At 45.4% G+C, this 16,842-nt stretch overlaps 1 protein-coding gene across 1 annotated transcript; it reads right to left on the reverse strand.

Annotated features, from left to right (window-relative positions):
* Positions 1-2,072: 2,072 nt before the first annotated feature.
* Positions 2,073-8,351, reverse strand: LOC141972303 (regucalcin-like). The gene is made up of 6 exons (XM_074930192.1): positions 8,186-8,351; positions 7,530-7,712; positions 5,879-6,094; positions 4,260-4,391; positions 3,431-3,585; positions 2,073-2,169 (listed from the first exon to the last, which is right to left on the reverse strand). Exons 1-6 carry the CDS (start codon positions 8,349-8,351, stop codon positions 2,119-2,121), a joined length of 903 nt encoding a protein of 300 aa, XP_074786293.1. The 3' UTR covers positions 2,073-2,118.
* Between the last annotated feature and the right edge of the window lie 8,491 nt (positions 8,352-16,842).

Consider the following 16,842-nt stretch of genomic DNA (forward strand, 5'->3'; position numbering starts at 1 on the left):
AACCCAGCTTGGTTCTTTCAAAACTGCTATGAGGGACACCTGGCCAGAAGAGAGCTGCTGGTTCTGGAGAAAACAGCTAATTCTAGGGATAATAGGCATACAGCCCCATGGAAACTGCGTTTAACATTTCTGCATGGCTATCCGCAGTTTCTCTGTTCCTCCATGCCTGGGTTATTGTGGGAAATATCCTCAAGAGGCATCAAGTACTTACTCCCTGCCCATAGTGTCTGAGGGATAACTGAAGTCTTTAAATAGCAGTGGTGGAAAGGCCAAATACTTCGGAGAAAGACACTGAAACATCTGGTCTGGTAAATGATGAGTATTATTGACTTCTGTGTAACATCACAAAGTGTCAGCATGAAGAATCTGAAAATGTATTACAATGTGCTGTGTGTATCTTTCCAGGCAGTAAAAAGATAGCAAATACAATGCAAAGGCTAGATTTCACTCATACCTGCAGGTCTCCATCATTCTTAAATAATTAAAGGATCACAATGGTTCAGTGAATCCAGCGTGATCTTGGTTGGTGATTTTAAAAGCCTCTAAAAATACACCTGGATATAGTGCTTTCTGCAGCACTGTGGTGTAATCAGCTCCTGCTCACTGAAAAATGAACCGAAGGTCATGGAGTTGTAGGAGATAAGGATAGGCATGTCGGGGCCCGAGCTTGCACAAAGCCAGGAAACACTGAGACCCCTTCCACAGTACTCTCTGCTTTTACACAGACTCAGCATTTACAGCCAGTATTTTCCAAAGTGCATTTCATTTACTTACATGCAAGGTGCTATTTCTGCCCTGACTGCAGACCATGCATAGAAGCAAGAGGAAGAGGTAAGCAACTTTTCTACTTCCATTGCTCACCTGCTCAGTCTGGCCAGCTTTTGTACAGGACCTGGCTCACTGCAGGTATGCTGAGGCCTTTGGGGAAACCCCAAATTCAAGAGTCACATTTGGTGTAGTCATTGGTATAGGAGAAAACCCTCCACATTTTGGCAAAGGGAGAAATGTTGATAGGCCAGATTTGCCCTCCCAGAGAAGAAAAAGGAGAAGAGGGTAATGCAACAAAAAATCTGGGCAGATATATACAGCACTGAAGGCAGGGACAAGGGCTTCAAACTCTATACTGAGCAATATGGACCACAAAGAGACAGAAGAAAGCTGACAAGAAGTGAGATTAAGTAGAGGGAGAAGCTCAGGGGAAAGAGAAATGAAGAAAATTAAAATCTAAAGGGAAAAGGGAAGAAGGAGGAAAACACTTGAAATGGGAGAGGAAGAACATTATAAGAAGGGAAATAAGAAGGTGAGACCATGCGTGAAATAAGATATGTAAACCAAACAGAAGTCCTTGTTTCTGGATACCAATATGACCCCTGCCAGGATGACTCTACAGAACATCTGGTTTGGTATCACAGGCCATCCTGGTAGCTCACAGCCTGTTTGTACCCTGACTGTGTGTAGTCACTTCACTCTGCATTTTCATCATAATATCTGAAAGCAGAAAAGAAAAATGCATAGCATATTTAAAGTAGGGTTGCATAGTTTATTTTCAGCACTGTAAAAAACAGTGTCCTAAAGACAAGACAGAAGAATTCATGACAGATGGAAACAGGCTAGCAAGGGTGTAAGAATGGAGCCTGGATACTACCAGTAGATCTGATCACCAAGAAAACACCTCGAGGGGAGTCCCACAGCAGAGGAGCAGTCCAGTTCAAGTCATTACTCTTAAAATGTTTATTAAAATCTTCCATATCACTGCCAGTACATCACTGTAACATGCAAAGACAAACCAGGAGTCAGATTCTGCTTTGAGAACCACACAAACTTGAAAATCCAGAGCTGGTCATCAGAAAGTTCAACAAAACTAAGCTCGAGCTTGAAGAAGTTTATGGAAAGTCACAAAAGCTATCAAGGTGTAACACAGATTAACTTTACCTCTCTAACCTATTGCATCAACCATGGGCCCACAGAAGATGGAATATCTTCAATTCCAAACAAGCATGCTCCCAAATGTGGGTTTGGAAATCCTCACACAGATAAATCCTGTAGCTCATTGGACTTCTCCTTGTCAGAATTACTACAAGATGCAAGCATTTCTTCTTTGCTATTTAGCATCAATGTTCAAGCAGCATAGAAATTCTGTGGGATCCCTTTCACACCCAGGCCTGTTATCTGTTTAAAAAAAATAAAAAATAAAAGAAAGGAAACAGATAAATCTCTAACTTGAAAATATTCAAATGTTGTACAACAACTATCACAGTAAATACCCCTAAGTGAAGGGTCCCCTGCTTCAAGAGGAGCCCAAAATGCATCATTACAAGGAGTTCTTTAGAACTCTTCAGGAATAAGATCTTTAGGATTATCGAGCACCGCTCAATAATTTTACTAATTTACACATTATCTGTGGCCCTTATACATGGTCCTTATCTCCATATTAACCAAACAAGTCATAAAAACTTTTAATGTGCTTTGCCCAAGCAAGACAAATTAGTTTGGAAAATACAAATTCCTTTCTAGAACTGGAGAACTGAGGAACAAAGATAAAAAAGGCAAGGCTCATTTAATTCTCATTTGGGCTCCTAAACTCCACTGCTTGAGAAATCTCAGCCATAAGAAATCTGCTCTGAGCACTTCTTCCAACTAGAAGGTCCCAGATCCCAGACTAGATCTCCATCCCACCTGGAACATGTCTTGATCCTATTGCCAAACTAATAATACAGTTTGTTTAGGTTTATTTTCTTCCATTTCCCCTCATTTACAACCCTTCCTTTCATGCTGTGGTCAACTTTCAAGGAATGATGGCAATTGCTAATTAAGAATTGCATTTTATTCTCCTGATGTACTCTTTGCTAATGGACTGAAAAATGAAGAAAGAAACAAGTTTTGGATTCAAGAGCCCTGGACAAAACCATAGATGATTAGTTCCCCAAAATGTAGCACCCACTTTTAACAAACTAAAAAAATCCCTAAAATTTTGGGATCGGGATGCAATATTTAGCTCTGGTGAATTTAAGAATTTAATTTTTGAAGGAGCAATCTATGCTGTAAACATTTAGGTGTCCTGACACAATTAAAAACTGAGAATTAAGGGAGTGAAATCTCCAAAACTGATGAAAATATAGTAAGAGATAGGAGAAAGACCCAGTTCCTTACAGTGTATTACAGAATATGCCATACAGGGAAGATCCAGATCCACTGGCTGCCTTCAGATCCCAACCAGATACCAACTTCAGCTAGCCAGCATAACACTATTGATATCAATTTCTCCAAATATTCCTTCCAAATGCATGAGCAGCTGTGCCCTCCCAGGGAACAAGCAACACATCTGGACCAGCACATCAGGTGAGCGGGATGAGCAAGGGCAGTTGGAGGCATCTGACTCTCAGAGCATGGGGCTTAGCAGGTCTGACATAAAGAAAGAAAGTCTGCTCACCTTGAAAATCTCTCCCGCATGAGGTTCCTTGGCTAAGGTGGTCTCATCCAGTCCATCATATGCAGAAGTCACGTACATTTCTGAGTAGTCTTTTCCACCAAAGCAGCAAGAGGTGATCCTCGGAGTAGGCAGCCTCACAGTTTGGATTCTTTTCCCTGGGAAAAATGTACAATTGTTTCCTAATGTCCATTTTCTAGGAAGCATGTAAATATGAATGCATTATTAGTGCACATGGCAAAGATGTGGCATTTCCTCAGAAAGCATCTGCCCTTCAGACAGAGGCCATATCCTAAAGGACAGTTTGTGGAGAAAAAGAATTCTTTCATCTGCCACATCTCTAACTATTTTTCAGCCTCTCCCCTATATCTGTGAGGTTTTGTTTCCTTTTTCTCAAAATGAAGCAATAGAGTATGCAAAGCCAGGAAGGGCAGAGACACCCAACCTAGGATGGCTGTCATCCCCTAATAGTGTTTCCCAGTTAAATATTTCAACGCTGAGATTTTATTTTATTTTTTTTATTGCAGGTTTATAGTATTTCTCAAAATAGATATGCAATGCATTTTTTAAGTGACATTATTAAATAATGGATATGCTGCATTGGCAGACCGTGGGAGCAATGGTACCTGACATTGGGAGGCAGCACGGGGACACGTGCTCTCAACATGACTGAGGCCTGGACCAGCGATGGTCATGGCAACCCATGGGGCAGAAACAGGCAGTAAACAACACCTTTTATCTCGCCTTCAATCCATTCCTCCTGGCTGCCTTTCCTCTCATGTTCATGGCATGTAGGTGACACTCAACATGTACGTGCTGGTGGAGGCCTTACCTGTCTCTGGGTCTAGACGAATGACTCTCCCACCATCAATACAGGCCACCCAGAGCTTCCCTTCCGCATCTATGCACATCCCGTCAGGCATTTGCTCCTCCTTTTCTAGATGGTACAAAAGTTTGGGGCAGCCTGCAGGGAGAGTTATGAAGCCCATGTTATGTGGGCTGGTACCAGTTCTGTACCAGATTCAAGTCTAACATCTTTCATGCTCTTGCAAACGGATAAGTTCATTTTCTGTGAGAAAGACATGCTGTAAAATGTTTATCACACATGCATTTCACAGATGAGTTAAAAGCCTAACTTAGCCCGGCAGAAACAAGTCCCCAGTAGAGCCATTGTAGTTTGGGATTGTACTGAATTAGGGCTCCTATTATTTTACCAAGGGAATAGAACAAAATGCCCCCCTTGTTAACCCGCTAGCTGCCCGACATACCATGACTTCTGCAATGTAGTAACTTTTCCTGGACTTCCATTGCTCATGGCAGCAAGGATGTCTTTTTATGAGCAATACATCACATAAATAATGTCTTGAGTTTAAATGTTGGTGATAAGCAATCTCTGCCAGCTAAAGATCAAGAATTTTACTTTTTTTATGGCCAATCAAGCTACTAGTTTTGATTAAGCCTGGACACCAACCACTAGCAGTCAAGGCTGCAGTGCAGATAGGTTGGTGGGTACATGCATGGTCCAGTGGAGCAGTGCCCATGGGCAGCTGTCTACCTGCTCTGATCCAGCCCCTTATGGCCATTACACCACCCAAAAAAAGACAGTCACCAGCATAAAGCCAAGGCTAGGAAGCTCAAACTCATTACATTTTTGTATCTGGGGAGAAAAGGTTGCATTCATTAAAACTTCTTTAGAAATCTTATATCCTAAAATCTGTACAAATAGATTTTCTCAGCAAAATGAAATCTGAGTGAATAAAGTTATTTTCTACAATTTTCACCTGCAAAAAGTTCACACGCATTAGAGTACAAAGGCCGTTCAACCATTTAAATCCCATGGAGTATAACAAGTTGATCCAGCATAAACATATTTCACAGAGATTGGAAATGAGCTTACATCCATTTTGCTTGCACTTAAATTTTTCTTTTTACAGATATAACAAAAAATGTTTGTCCAAAAAATCAATTTAAGTGAAATTTGCCAAACATCTGAAGGCAATTTTAATTTCAGAACTGGAAAACCTCAGTCACAATGCTAACTTGATTCTTTAAATACACTTCTGTGATATACATGCATGCACATTCTGTGTTTGTATTTATGGAGCTAATACAGCCAAAGAATCCAGTAGATGGCACTCAAGAATAAATATCATCCTGCAAGCTAATTCTCACTCTGCAGTATAAATGGCTTCTTCCCTGCAACTTCTTGAACAGGTCTAAATATGAGCCATCTGTCCAGATGAAAGTAAGCTGAAGGACTGTCAAAAGTTTGTTCACCGAATACACCTGGCACGTAACTAAATTTGAGAAAAATCCCAGTCAGCCTGCTGACAAGCTGTAACCAGAAAATATGAGATCTGTCAAATAAATCACCGCATCTTACATGCCCAGGACTTGCTGTAGAAAGAGTAATAGCACTACTTGTCATCAAATTTAGAAAAGCACATGTACCAATCTTTCCAGTGTGCACATCATAGCTGAAGGCATGCACAGCGTATGCCAGGCTGTCAATGTGAAAAAAGGTCCTGTGGTCCAGGGACCAATCGAGACCATTGGAGATGTCCAACTGGTCTAACTGGTTTATTACTGAATGGTTGGGGTAAAGGGTATAGAGAGCGCCTTGATGCCTTGCTCGGACCCCTGGTGCCGTTTCTTCAGCCATCGTACCTGGAATGGAAATGGGAGCGCTGGTTAGAAAGTAGAAGCTTGTTCCTCATGCTTGATCAGAAACCTCCTCTAAGTGTTACTAAGAGGTCTTAGGGAGAAAGGGACTAACCAGATCCCATCAGATTGATGAGAAGGAGTAAAAGGAGCAGGTCAGGAGCAGCTGCCTCCCGTGGAGGTGATCCTGGCCAACGAAAGGACAAGTTTTTGCATTGCCAGGAGGTTTAAGTCGTAGACACCAAAGACCCAAATGAGCACCACAACGTGCCGGGGCTGAGGTTTCGCTCACAGCAAAAGCCAAGACCCAGGCAAGCACCATGTGCTCTTTTTGTTGTTGCTCTTTGTAGGCTACTTTCATCATTTAAATGGACCGTGACTTTAAAATACAGGTGCTGTAGATCACAGTTATCTCAGAAGTAAGTGGAGAATACCACGGGACTGAGGGTTTTTTTCTTAATGAATTTATGACTCAGTGTTACACTCGTTATTTAGTTTCTGATCCTCTCTTCTCCAGAAAGGAGAAGTGACAGGACAGGGAACACTCAAGGCGGGGATTTATGCCTTCTTTTAACTGTGATAGACTGCCTCTGTTGGACACTCCTTTTAGAAGACCTCACGTATTTGTTTTACAATACTTGGCCAAAACCGCTGTTGAAAGTATTGATCCACCACGCACAGCTAGGAACAGGTGTGCAAAGCAGGTTTTTCTCTCTTATTCTTGCCCTTAACTCTAGTGCCACATCAGCCCTCAAGCATAACCATGAGTCAAAATAATTTCCTGATTTTGCAGATTTGAAATAAGAAGAAAATGTTGGCTGGTAAAACAAATACAGAGCCATTTTCAATTCTCACCAGTAGCTCTCAGCTTCCACTGTGGATTGCTGTACTTGGCTCATCATTTATATGGGAGGAGAAAAATCACAGCAAGATCCTGGTTGCATTGCAACTGGTGGCAAAATTCCCTCTTGCCTTCAGGAGGCCGAGGATCCCTCTCCCCACACCCCTGTTTCCCACAGGCTAACCGGGGGAGGCTGTACGTGAAGGGTGCAAGCCACAGCTCATCTTCTGCTCTAGGAGTTGCATCCTCCTCTACAGCTCCAGAAACCTTCCCAGCTGCATGAGCTCTTCACCAGCATTTCACCTCCCATGGAGGCAAACATTTGAAAAACACCATTCACCAAGTAGAAGGGGAGCCTTCCTGACAGACAGCCCTTGTCGACAGCCTCTGTCCTCATTTAGGTCAGAGGATGCAGGGTCCCTTGTCCTCCTCCATTGTTCAGTAACCGAACACAGCATTCACAAGACAGTTCACACTCACGATGGTGTTTTTGCAGGGAATTCAATAGAGGAATCGAGAACATGGAATAAAATGCATTATGTAAAATATACTGTAATTAGTTCCTCTTTTCTCTGGGGGAAATTTCTGCCAGGAACTTACCAGCAAAAAGCCTCCCCTTTGGATCCACTTTGCCATCATTGAACCTGTTGTTGGGTTTATCCTGCTCAAGCTCAAGGATGGTAGTGACTGCCTGGGTGTCCCAGTCCAGAAAGGCAAACCTGGTCCCAAGGGCGATGACATAGCCCCCACACTGCCGCAGCGCCACCGAGCCGACACGGGCATCTGTGGGTGAGAGGGAGCAAGAGATGATGGGCGGCTCCAGGGCCATCACTCAGCCCTACCCCTCCCCACCTCACTGAGAGCATCTGGGCTTGACTGGGACATCCCTGACCCAGGGAAGGCTGAGCTGGTCCTAAGATCCTTCTCTCCTGGGATCGTTAACACATCTCACTGGCTCTGTGTTCCCCAGATCTTTCCAGCTTCTGGCAGACACAGCCAATAGGACTGTACCTTTTCCTCTGCAGGTCCCAAATGAAACACACCTTCCCGTTTGGGCTTAGCAAGGACAACATGAGAATGGCCCCCTGAGCATTGTCCACTCTGCTCGGCTGGCTTGGGCCACACTGCTCAGCAACACATCGTGGGAGGACAGGGCGTGTGGCCCCATGGAAAGTAAGGGAGACCACCTATCTGGAGAGATGGACAGGATGGACAGAGAAGACTCCCAGGATGAAGCAGTGAGTATGGACTCTTACCCACGGACACGCTCTGCACCTCGTTGCTGAGTGGGCTCCAGCGGCAAACTTTCTGTGAGTTAATGTCTACATAGACAAGTGCGGTTTCCCTTTCTTCCCAGACTGGGCATTCTCCCATCCTGGTCTTCTCCTTCACGACAGATTCAATTTTGATGGAGGAGGACATGTTCTGAGGGGAAGAGAGCTGATAATGGATTTAATGTAAAGCTCTCATTAGGTATATTTTTCATGCCTACCATGCTTAAAAGTAGAGCTTGTAAATGGCAAAGCCCTCCAAATCCCACATGACAGAGTAATTTAGGAGGCTCCTGTGAAATTTTCATGGCCTCGTGGCTGGAACTGAGCTCGAGGCATAAAGGCTTCTCCTTAGCAAACCTTTCCTAGGCAAGAGACTTCAAACCAGAGTTGCTGCTAAGACACATGCCTCCGCAGCTCTGAGCCAGGACCAAGCTGTCAGATGGGGATCAGTGATCCCAAGGGTCCTACAGACCATGGGGAGGGACCAGTGAGCAGCAGCACTGATGAGTCAGAAGCCTTTTTGTGGAAAAACAAGGGTCTGCCTTATTAATACAGATACATGGACTTGCTCCATAGGAAGACATGTACACACCCATAATACCGACTGCAGTTTGCCACTGAGGCCACGGCAGACCAAGTGCCTGTTCCCACACCAAGTCAGTGTGAATATGCAAACACTGGGGAAGGCTCTTGCCTTTGAAATCTTGCTGCTTTGTTTTCCCTCCAAGTGTTTCATCTTCAGCCCCCTCACCACACTAGCCACGGCTCCAACCCCTGCCGCAGACTCCAAATTTCAACCTGTGCCAGGCTGCAGGGTGTAATTACCCCAGTTACTGCTTCAGGGGCAAAGCCACCTATGAAATTCTCCATCCCTGCTCCTGCCAGGGGGTGTTCATACCCTGGCTGCTCTGTCCCCCCCTCCCTGTTGCAGTGGGGTGCCTGTGGGGACACCAACCTCTCAGTCACCACCCTGGTACCGGGTACTCAGTCCCTCATACTTGTGTTCAGAGCCCTTCAATGCCCTCCAAAACAGATAGCCTGGCCACTGGGCCTGCCTTGCCCCTGCTGCGGTGTGGGATGTGAGCAATAGCTTCCACCATTCAGCTCTTACAAAAGAAAAGGGCCCACTCGCTGCCTCTGTCACCACTAATGGAGCCACCACCACTGCTGCACCTGCCAGCCTCAGCACATTTTTTCCACAGATCAGAGAGATATCTCCTGGGAGTCAGCCAGTCCCTGACATAACACTATTCCTAAGGATTACTGTCTTCAAGACAGCATTGTTTCCTAGTAGGTGGGTTGGTGATAAGGTTTACAGATAATTAATTAGCACTAATGCACTTCAAAGCATTCAGGAAGAGCCAGTAACCACAGTGAGTAAAAATACCAGGGCTGGGGACTTCTGATGCTGGAGCATCTTCCCGGCTCCCCAACCCCAGGCATGCATGACAAGGAGTCACACAGCCAAGATAAGGTCCCAACAACCCATTTATCAAATATATCCTTCTCCCTTCCAAGAAAAATGGCTATGAGAGGTTTGGCAGTGAGCTGCTCTGTGCAGGCAAACAGCATCACTTTAAAGTGTAAATGAGGATACACAGCAAGAGGCCAGTAAAACCTCCTAAAACCTGTTAAGCCGTGTTCAAGCTGCAGGAGTGAGTTTATCTTGGGTTAAAGTTTTGTGTCATGCAGCTGCCATATTTGGGACCTGAGGTTTGGAGACACAACGCTGACTTTATTGTATTGTGGTCTGGAAAACACAGAGCTGTTCTCGACCCCCATGGGAAAACAGGGTTGAGCAGCAGCCCAGCACCTGCACAGCTCCCACAGAGGCAGAAGGTCTCCCAGTCTGCAGCAGTCGGTGCATATTTGTCTCACCAGTTTTTTCACTGACCCAGCTGATCCTTACTGAACCTTTCTCTTCCCACCACCTCCCATTTCATTTACTGCCTCTTCTCCAGCTTCCACAGCAACGAAACAGGGTAAATAAGCCATGGTGAAATACTGATTCACAGGCCCCTCCTGCACACCACACAAGGAGTACGCAATCACACCATTGCCAGGTGTTTCACAAGGCACAGGCAGGGGAGAAACCTGCCTGCCTGCACCAGCTGCCTGCTTACCCCTCTCACGTCCCCCTGCGATGCTGCAGAGACCTGTCCAGACCCACGTGCGCACCTTCCCCAGCTGCACATCCAGCCTCAGCATCTCTCCCCTCCACTAAAGAAATAGCTGCTGTGTTCCTCCAGCAGTAGGGTTGTTGTTTTTTTCCAAACAGCTGTTTTTTTAAGAAGAGGGCAACTAGAAGGGAAGATCTGTGCCTTGCAGCCTGAGGTTTCAATTTTTACAAGCACCTGAAAACAGAAGCTTTTACAGGAATAGTCATCCAACCCTAAGAGGCAGCACTGCACTCCAAAAGACTCCCCACAAGCTGGCAGGGATCCAGCCCCAGTCCGTCCCCACACCCCACCCCATGCCCAGTGGTCCACCTCCTGCCCCATCCTCCCTGCTGGCACCCCATGGAGCTACGTAGCAGCATCAGCATTTCACAGAATACAGCATTTCAGAGGGAAAAATGAGGAAACAACCCCCAAAAAAGCCTTGTTCAAAACTTTCCAGCTTCATCACTCCCCAGGCATCCTGCTGTCTGGAACCTTTTTGTGCGACATCTCGCACCCTGCTGGCTGTAGCACTGACCCATCAGCAGCGATGAGTGTGCAGGCGAAAGAAGAGCAACTCCCAGCAGAAAGTGCAAATCCTGCTGTATTCTTCCCAGACAAGGTCCCTGTGGATAAAAACATCATGTTCACCCTGTCTATATCCTCTCTGCAACATTGTGGTGGTGTTCTAGCCTCCTGGACTTGTGCCTAAACCCATTACGGAGACTAAGGGGCTGATGGGTGCCACTGAAAAGTTTTCCAAGTTAAACTGTTTAAAGTTACCAGAATTTGAAGACCATAAGAAATATTTCCCGTTAGGAATGAAAAACTAATGTAAAAGCATCCAGTCTGCTCTAAAACCAAAAACCTCTTTCTGGTAGCTATTTAAAAACAGATTTTCTATTCCTCAGCCCACATCCCTTTTCAAATGATCTGGACAAAAATTGGTCATTTTAGTACCCCTAAGACACAGGTAAAATACGAACAAATGACTGGCCTTAAAAGGTTTCTTTGCTGTTTCTCTCTCTCTCTCCCATACGCAAGCACATATCATTGCATTTTTAATTTCAAGCTGAAGCTCTGAATAAGCAGGCAGACAGCTAAAGCTTTTAATGTGTGTACAGTGAAACAACCATCTGTGTAAACCAAGGAATTTTAAGAAACCTTTTCCCTCGATAAAATAGCTGAATACTTATACCAAGCTGGAGGACACCTCTGCGCAACTCACATCAACACACCTGCTGAGGAAAATACTGCAAGACCTGGGTTGGTGTCTCTTTTCCAGTGCTAGTCCAGTGAAACTGGCTGCTGTTTTTGGCGACAATTAAAAATGTGCAATGGTTGATATTATCTGTACCGAGCAAGTAACCTTCTACATTTTGTATTCAGTCAGCAGTCACATGAATGATGAGGCACAAACCAAAGCCCTTCTGAATGGTCTGGTCCATGGTGCCAGCAGCAGAACATGTGATGGGGAAAACCCTTGCTCAGTATTTTTCTCATGTCATGAGAGTGGGAGAGGGAAACTGAGACATTACACCATTCAGTCGCCCCAAGGGCTAGACCAGTCTTCCCATATTTAGGGGCAAATGAACGTCTCAGTTGATAAAAAGGGGAAGTTACTATAATAAAAGATGCAGAGGAGGGTGTTGTAGTACAAGTCACTTTGAACAATAAGGAAAAAAATATTGTGATTAAGGCATATTAGCATCATTATGACTTGGGTCCTACTCCCTTCTGTGCCACAACCTGCTTGCGTGCAAAGTCACCTGCTCTCCTTGAAGTGGTCCTCACCTGGAATATGCAAAGCCCTAATCCCTGACTCAGCAGAGAGCTTCAAGCTGCTGCCCACAGCACACTTGGGGAAGGCCTTTGGCCAGGGAGCCTCGGCGACTGCCACAGATGCTGCAGGATGGCAGTATCTTGCTTGGCTTTTGAGACCTCTATGTTTTTTTCCTTCTTTAGCATTTGCCATTTTTTTGTCCATGGGAGGTAAAGGTGGAAGATGCTGGGCGCCTTCTCCTGCCCAGCCCCACTCAGCAGAGGTAGGTGACTTGTAGGTCCCTCCTGGTGGCTGGTCTGGCAAGGTGGGGACAAGAACGGGCTTGTTGTGGGGACAGAGTCCAAGCAGGGCAACAAGCAAGAGCCATCACCAGTGTTTTGGTGACAGGGCACCTCTCCAGGTCCTGCCTGCTGCAGCAAGGTGGGGAGGCAGGAGGCAGGTTGATCCTGGCAGTCACTTGCCCCCACCACCACTCAGTGAGGATAGAAGCCACCTGGGAGGAATCAGCCACAAACCAGCATGCAAGAGCAATGCATTTCTTTACTCATGCAAGACTTCAATGAACATTTTAATTTTATGTTCGAATGAGTCATGGAATGAACATTTTTCCCAAATAAGCAAATAGCCAAGATAGACCTAGTATTATCTTGTCATAGTCACCATCAATCCAAATTTGGATATTAAAAAATTACAGGCCTAAGCCAGAGACAAATTCAAACATTTCTAGTGAAAAATCCAGTAATATTTCCAAGTCAAACTCCCACCAAGGTCACTGTATTACAAGCAAAGTTACAAGAGTGCCTTGAGGACCCTTCTCAGCCTTCCTTGACCTCCCAGCCTGAGCCACCAGCTCCATCTAATTTCAGCACGAACCTTCTGTCTCTGCTCGCTCTCACAACATTTTTCACATTACTCTCCACTTTCTGTCTTTTAACTTAAATGATAACTTTGAAAGGAGGTTCATGTAGAACAATATGCTTTTTTTTTTTTTTCCCCCAGCATTTTCAGCTGGAAGACATATTCAAAAGAAAAGTTCTGGTTTAGGATAATTATAACTGCTTTCATTTAAAAAGAAAAGCAACTGATTCTCAGCTGCAGAAAAAAATTAAAAAGGTAACCTTTTCTCTGCAAAATATTTCCCAAAGCATTTTTTCTAACGGAATTTTGATGGAGAAAACCACATTTCCCATTCAGTTCTTTTCTTCTGGTGACTTGACTGACTTCCCCACCACAGGCTGTGGCAAAACAAAATCAAGTCACACAGAGGGACGAAGCATTCACAACTCCCCGCAACTGAAACAAACAAACAAAAAAAACCAAACAAGCATATGTTGCTTTCCTGGCAAGCAGCTTGGATGCTGGATCATCAGTGGTGCTAGGCAGGACAGCAGCTGTGACAACACTACCAGAGCACGTCTCTCACATTTACTTGGGTGGCTGTAAATGCTCTGGGGATGCCCCCATCGTGTTTTGCAGCATCTCTTATTCTTATGCCACTGACTTCTAGACTACCAGCACAAGTATTGTATTTCTCATCCTCTGCACTCCATTTCAACATTCCCCACGTTTACCTTTCCAGAGGTCAGTTGCTTTGGGAAGAGACATCTCAAAGGCTTTGTGGATGCTGTGGACAAGTGGTGCAACACTGCAGCTGTAGGTGCACGGATTTGTTCCTAGCCAGACAGCTATTCTTTATTTCCACGACATAAAGAGACTGCCCCCGCCATGCACTTCAGTTCTTTCTAATGTTGCTAGGTTGCAAGGCAAAAGTTTATAGTAAAGTTGGCCAAAGGTGGCCACATGCCCCTGTACCTCTGGCTGATGCCCCACCACAGCGTCTCCTTCTGGGGTGGCTTCCTCTCTCCCTTTCCCACTGCTTGTGTCTCCTCTGATGCAACTCCTACTGCTTCTTTTTATAGTCACTAGTTTTTATTGACATAGTGTAGTTGGGAGAGTGTATCAAGGTATTAGCACACCACCTATACTAATGTGGTATTTAAATAATTGTATTTGTCTTCTGTTACCTACAGGCATGTGCTCAGACAGTAGCTCTGAGTTTGTTACTGTACCTTCGCAAATATTTAGTAAATCCATCACACCCTGCTTTTTTTTTTCTTAACTCCCTAAATTACACTTGTGTCACTTATTCCCCTTGAGAGTCCAGCCCAGCTTTCATTACTCTAGAAACTTAACTTTGCATATAATTTGATTGTCCCAATCTCTTAAAGTCATTCTTCACCTAGACAGAGTCATCTTCTGCAGATGTCTCCCTCTTGGAGACAACAACAGGTGTGGTTAGAGCTAATGAAGACACAGTTATTAAAAACCCCAGACAGGCACAGGTGTAGCTACTCACCCCAGTGATATCCCACTCTACAGCCTTGTCCAAAAGTGAAGCCGAGGCTTATCTTCTCGTGGCTTCGCCCTTTTGTAGGAAGGGCCTGGTCCCTCCCCAGTGCTTGAGATGGGAAGAATGGGAGCTCCCCAGGCAATCAGTGCCGCCTGCTTTTATATTTTGGCAGAGCTATTTTGCCAGCAAAGGGATTACTTGAGTTTTCTCCAGCTTGGTTGCGAATAAATACGCTTCACCTGTGACTATAGATTTTGGTCACGAGGGTGAAGAAACCCTTCAGGGCACAGCAGCTGCTCCTCCTGATACAGCTTACCTGTCACTAGGTTCTTGCTCAACCCTAATTGAAATCAGCGCAAGTCTTTGATCAAAGAGGTGAGTGCCATTAATAAGCAAGGGATTAAACAAAAGTCAGGAAGCCTTCCTAATTGAGGGAACCAGCCATCGCTCAGCTCCAGTTTGCTGGATCCAGCACTCCATCATGGGACTCGAGTCAAAATACACCAGCAGTGCCTGTTTGGGCTCCTCGGGGCTGGGGCGCGGGAAGCAGCTACGGCCTCTGCACTGGAGGCTGCGGCGAGGGCATTTTGGTAATATTAAAAATACAACTCTCCTGGCAGAGTTTGCTCTTCCTGATCATGTGATGCCCATGAAACCAGCATAGCAAAGCCCAGCAGCTGATCTTACAGAAGGAGGAGGTGGCATTTATTTGTAAAATGTCTGCAGCTTTTTTTACCTGCTCCTGCTCCCACGCTCACAAGCCCAAAGACACGCGTGCCCCAGTGGTCTGCCCAGAGCCACCCACACGCAGCACGGAGGACGAGGGGCTCCAACAGCCATGACCCCCTGTGTCTCCTGGGTGCCTCTTGGCCAGCTGTGATGAACTACTCTTTGACTAGATCTGTCATGACTCTACCAGCTGTTGCTGTTTCTAGCAGAGCAACAACAAAAAAATAGGATTGGCAGGCACCCTGTGATGGCAATTACCCTACTGCCATCATGGTGGGGTGAGGGCGAGCGCAGGTACAAAACCTCATGGTGCAGCAACCTCTGCAACATGATAGCGATGGTGGAGGGACTCTGTGTTTATGCCTACTTATCTCCTGCTGCATCTCTGAACATCCATTAGCAATCAACCACAGCAACCCTACAGCACAGTTCCTGAGCTGCAGTTATCACCAGGTTCATGACTTCAGTGAGATCACAGCCCTGAATTTACCACATTGAACATCTCCCTCAGCTTATGAACTTTCCTTCTACCCTGCTTTGAGATTACCTTGTAGTACAAAGTAAATGAAGAATGGTGGACACTCAAAAAGCCCACCTTCCTTCACCACCTCACGTACATCTTCTGCCCTGAAGTGGGGCTGCTTAAACCTCCTGTTTTTCCAGCTGCCAAGAGATAACCCTGCATGCTTTAAAAAGGGAAAACAGTGACTTGCACAAAGTCACCTTTGAACCCTTGGTTCCAAGCAGCACCGAGGCCTCGTTGTGATCCAGGGGCTAGGCAGCTGGGTCACTCACCGCACACTTGGAGGGCATAGCAGACACAAGTGGATCCAGCAGAGAAACTAACACCAAAAGGCCCGCAGAAACACTGGAAAACCATGATGTACCGATTCTTGGGGCTACCTGGAGAGAAAATGCAGAGCCACAGGCTCCCTTGGCAGTCAGTGAGTTACCCTCACACAGCAGGGCAGGCATGGACAGCTATTCCACCTCCAGGTGAAGGGAACATGGAGGGAACATGGAACATGCCAAGAGCAAAATCTGCAGTTTAAAAACCAACTGAGCTACATCACAGTTCTTTTGGCACATATGAGACCTGAAGTTACCAGCAAAAAGGCAATCCAGTGAGTAAGCTTGCCATTTACAACAGGAGCTTTGAAGAAATTACAATAAAACTTCCTTTTCCTGCGCACTGGTAGAGGAAGCAGCGGTGATATGGTCACGTAGGCCCCTCACCTCTCTGGCTGCTCCGGAGGAGTTTGGTTCAGCAGAAGGTACATGCAAATGGATGTTTTCTATTAAACACAAATGGCCAAGAACACCTGGCACTCTCCTGTCATCATGGATCTCCCCAGAACAGGCTGACATCTTCAGCGGATGGACAAAGATATGGTTCTTGATCCCAAAAGTTTGGGGTTTATATTCAACAAAATGAGCAACACAGTGACATGCACTGGAGAGAGATGATGATCAGCTCCATCTGACCAGAGTTTATTTAAGCACAACCACTGCCTCAGCCTTAAAAATGTAATGTAAAACGAAGCTGCAGATGCACAGGAATAGGTATTAATGTTTGAGTTGTTGAGAACACCATGGGACAAATGAAGTTCCAGTTAAA

The sequence above is a fragment of the Athene noctua genome, chromosome 1 (assembly GCF_965140245.1).
Source record: "Athene noctua chromosome 1, bAthNoc1.hap1.1, whole genome shotgun sequence".
Lineage (NCBI taxonomy): Eukaryota > Metazoa > Chordata > Aves > Strigiformes > Strigidae > Athene > Athene noctua.

What these genes read in the sequence shown, in the direction of transcription:
- LOC141972303 (XM_074930192.1), bottom strand. Translation starts at nt 8,351, where the DNA reads ATGTCCTCCTCCATCAAAATTGAATCTGTCGTGAAGGAGAAGACCAGG. An exon ending in GGTGCAGAGCGTGTCCGTGG is followed by an intron (nt 7,713 to 8,185) that starts GTAAGAGTCCAT and finishes TCTCACCCACAG; the next exon opens with ATGCCCGTGTCGGCTCGGTG. An exon ending in ATGCGGGAGAGATTTTCAAG is followed by an intron (nt 2,170 to 3,430) that starts GTGAGCAGACTT and finishes TTTTTTAAACAG; the next exon opens with ATAACAGGCCTGGGTGTGAA.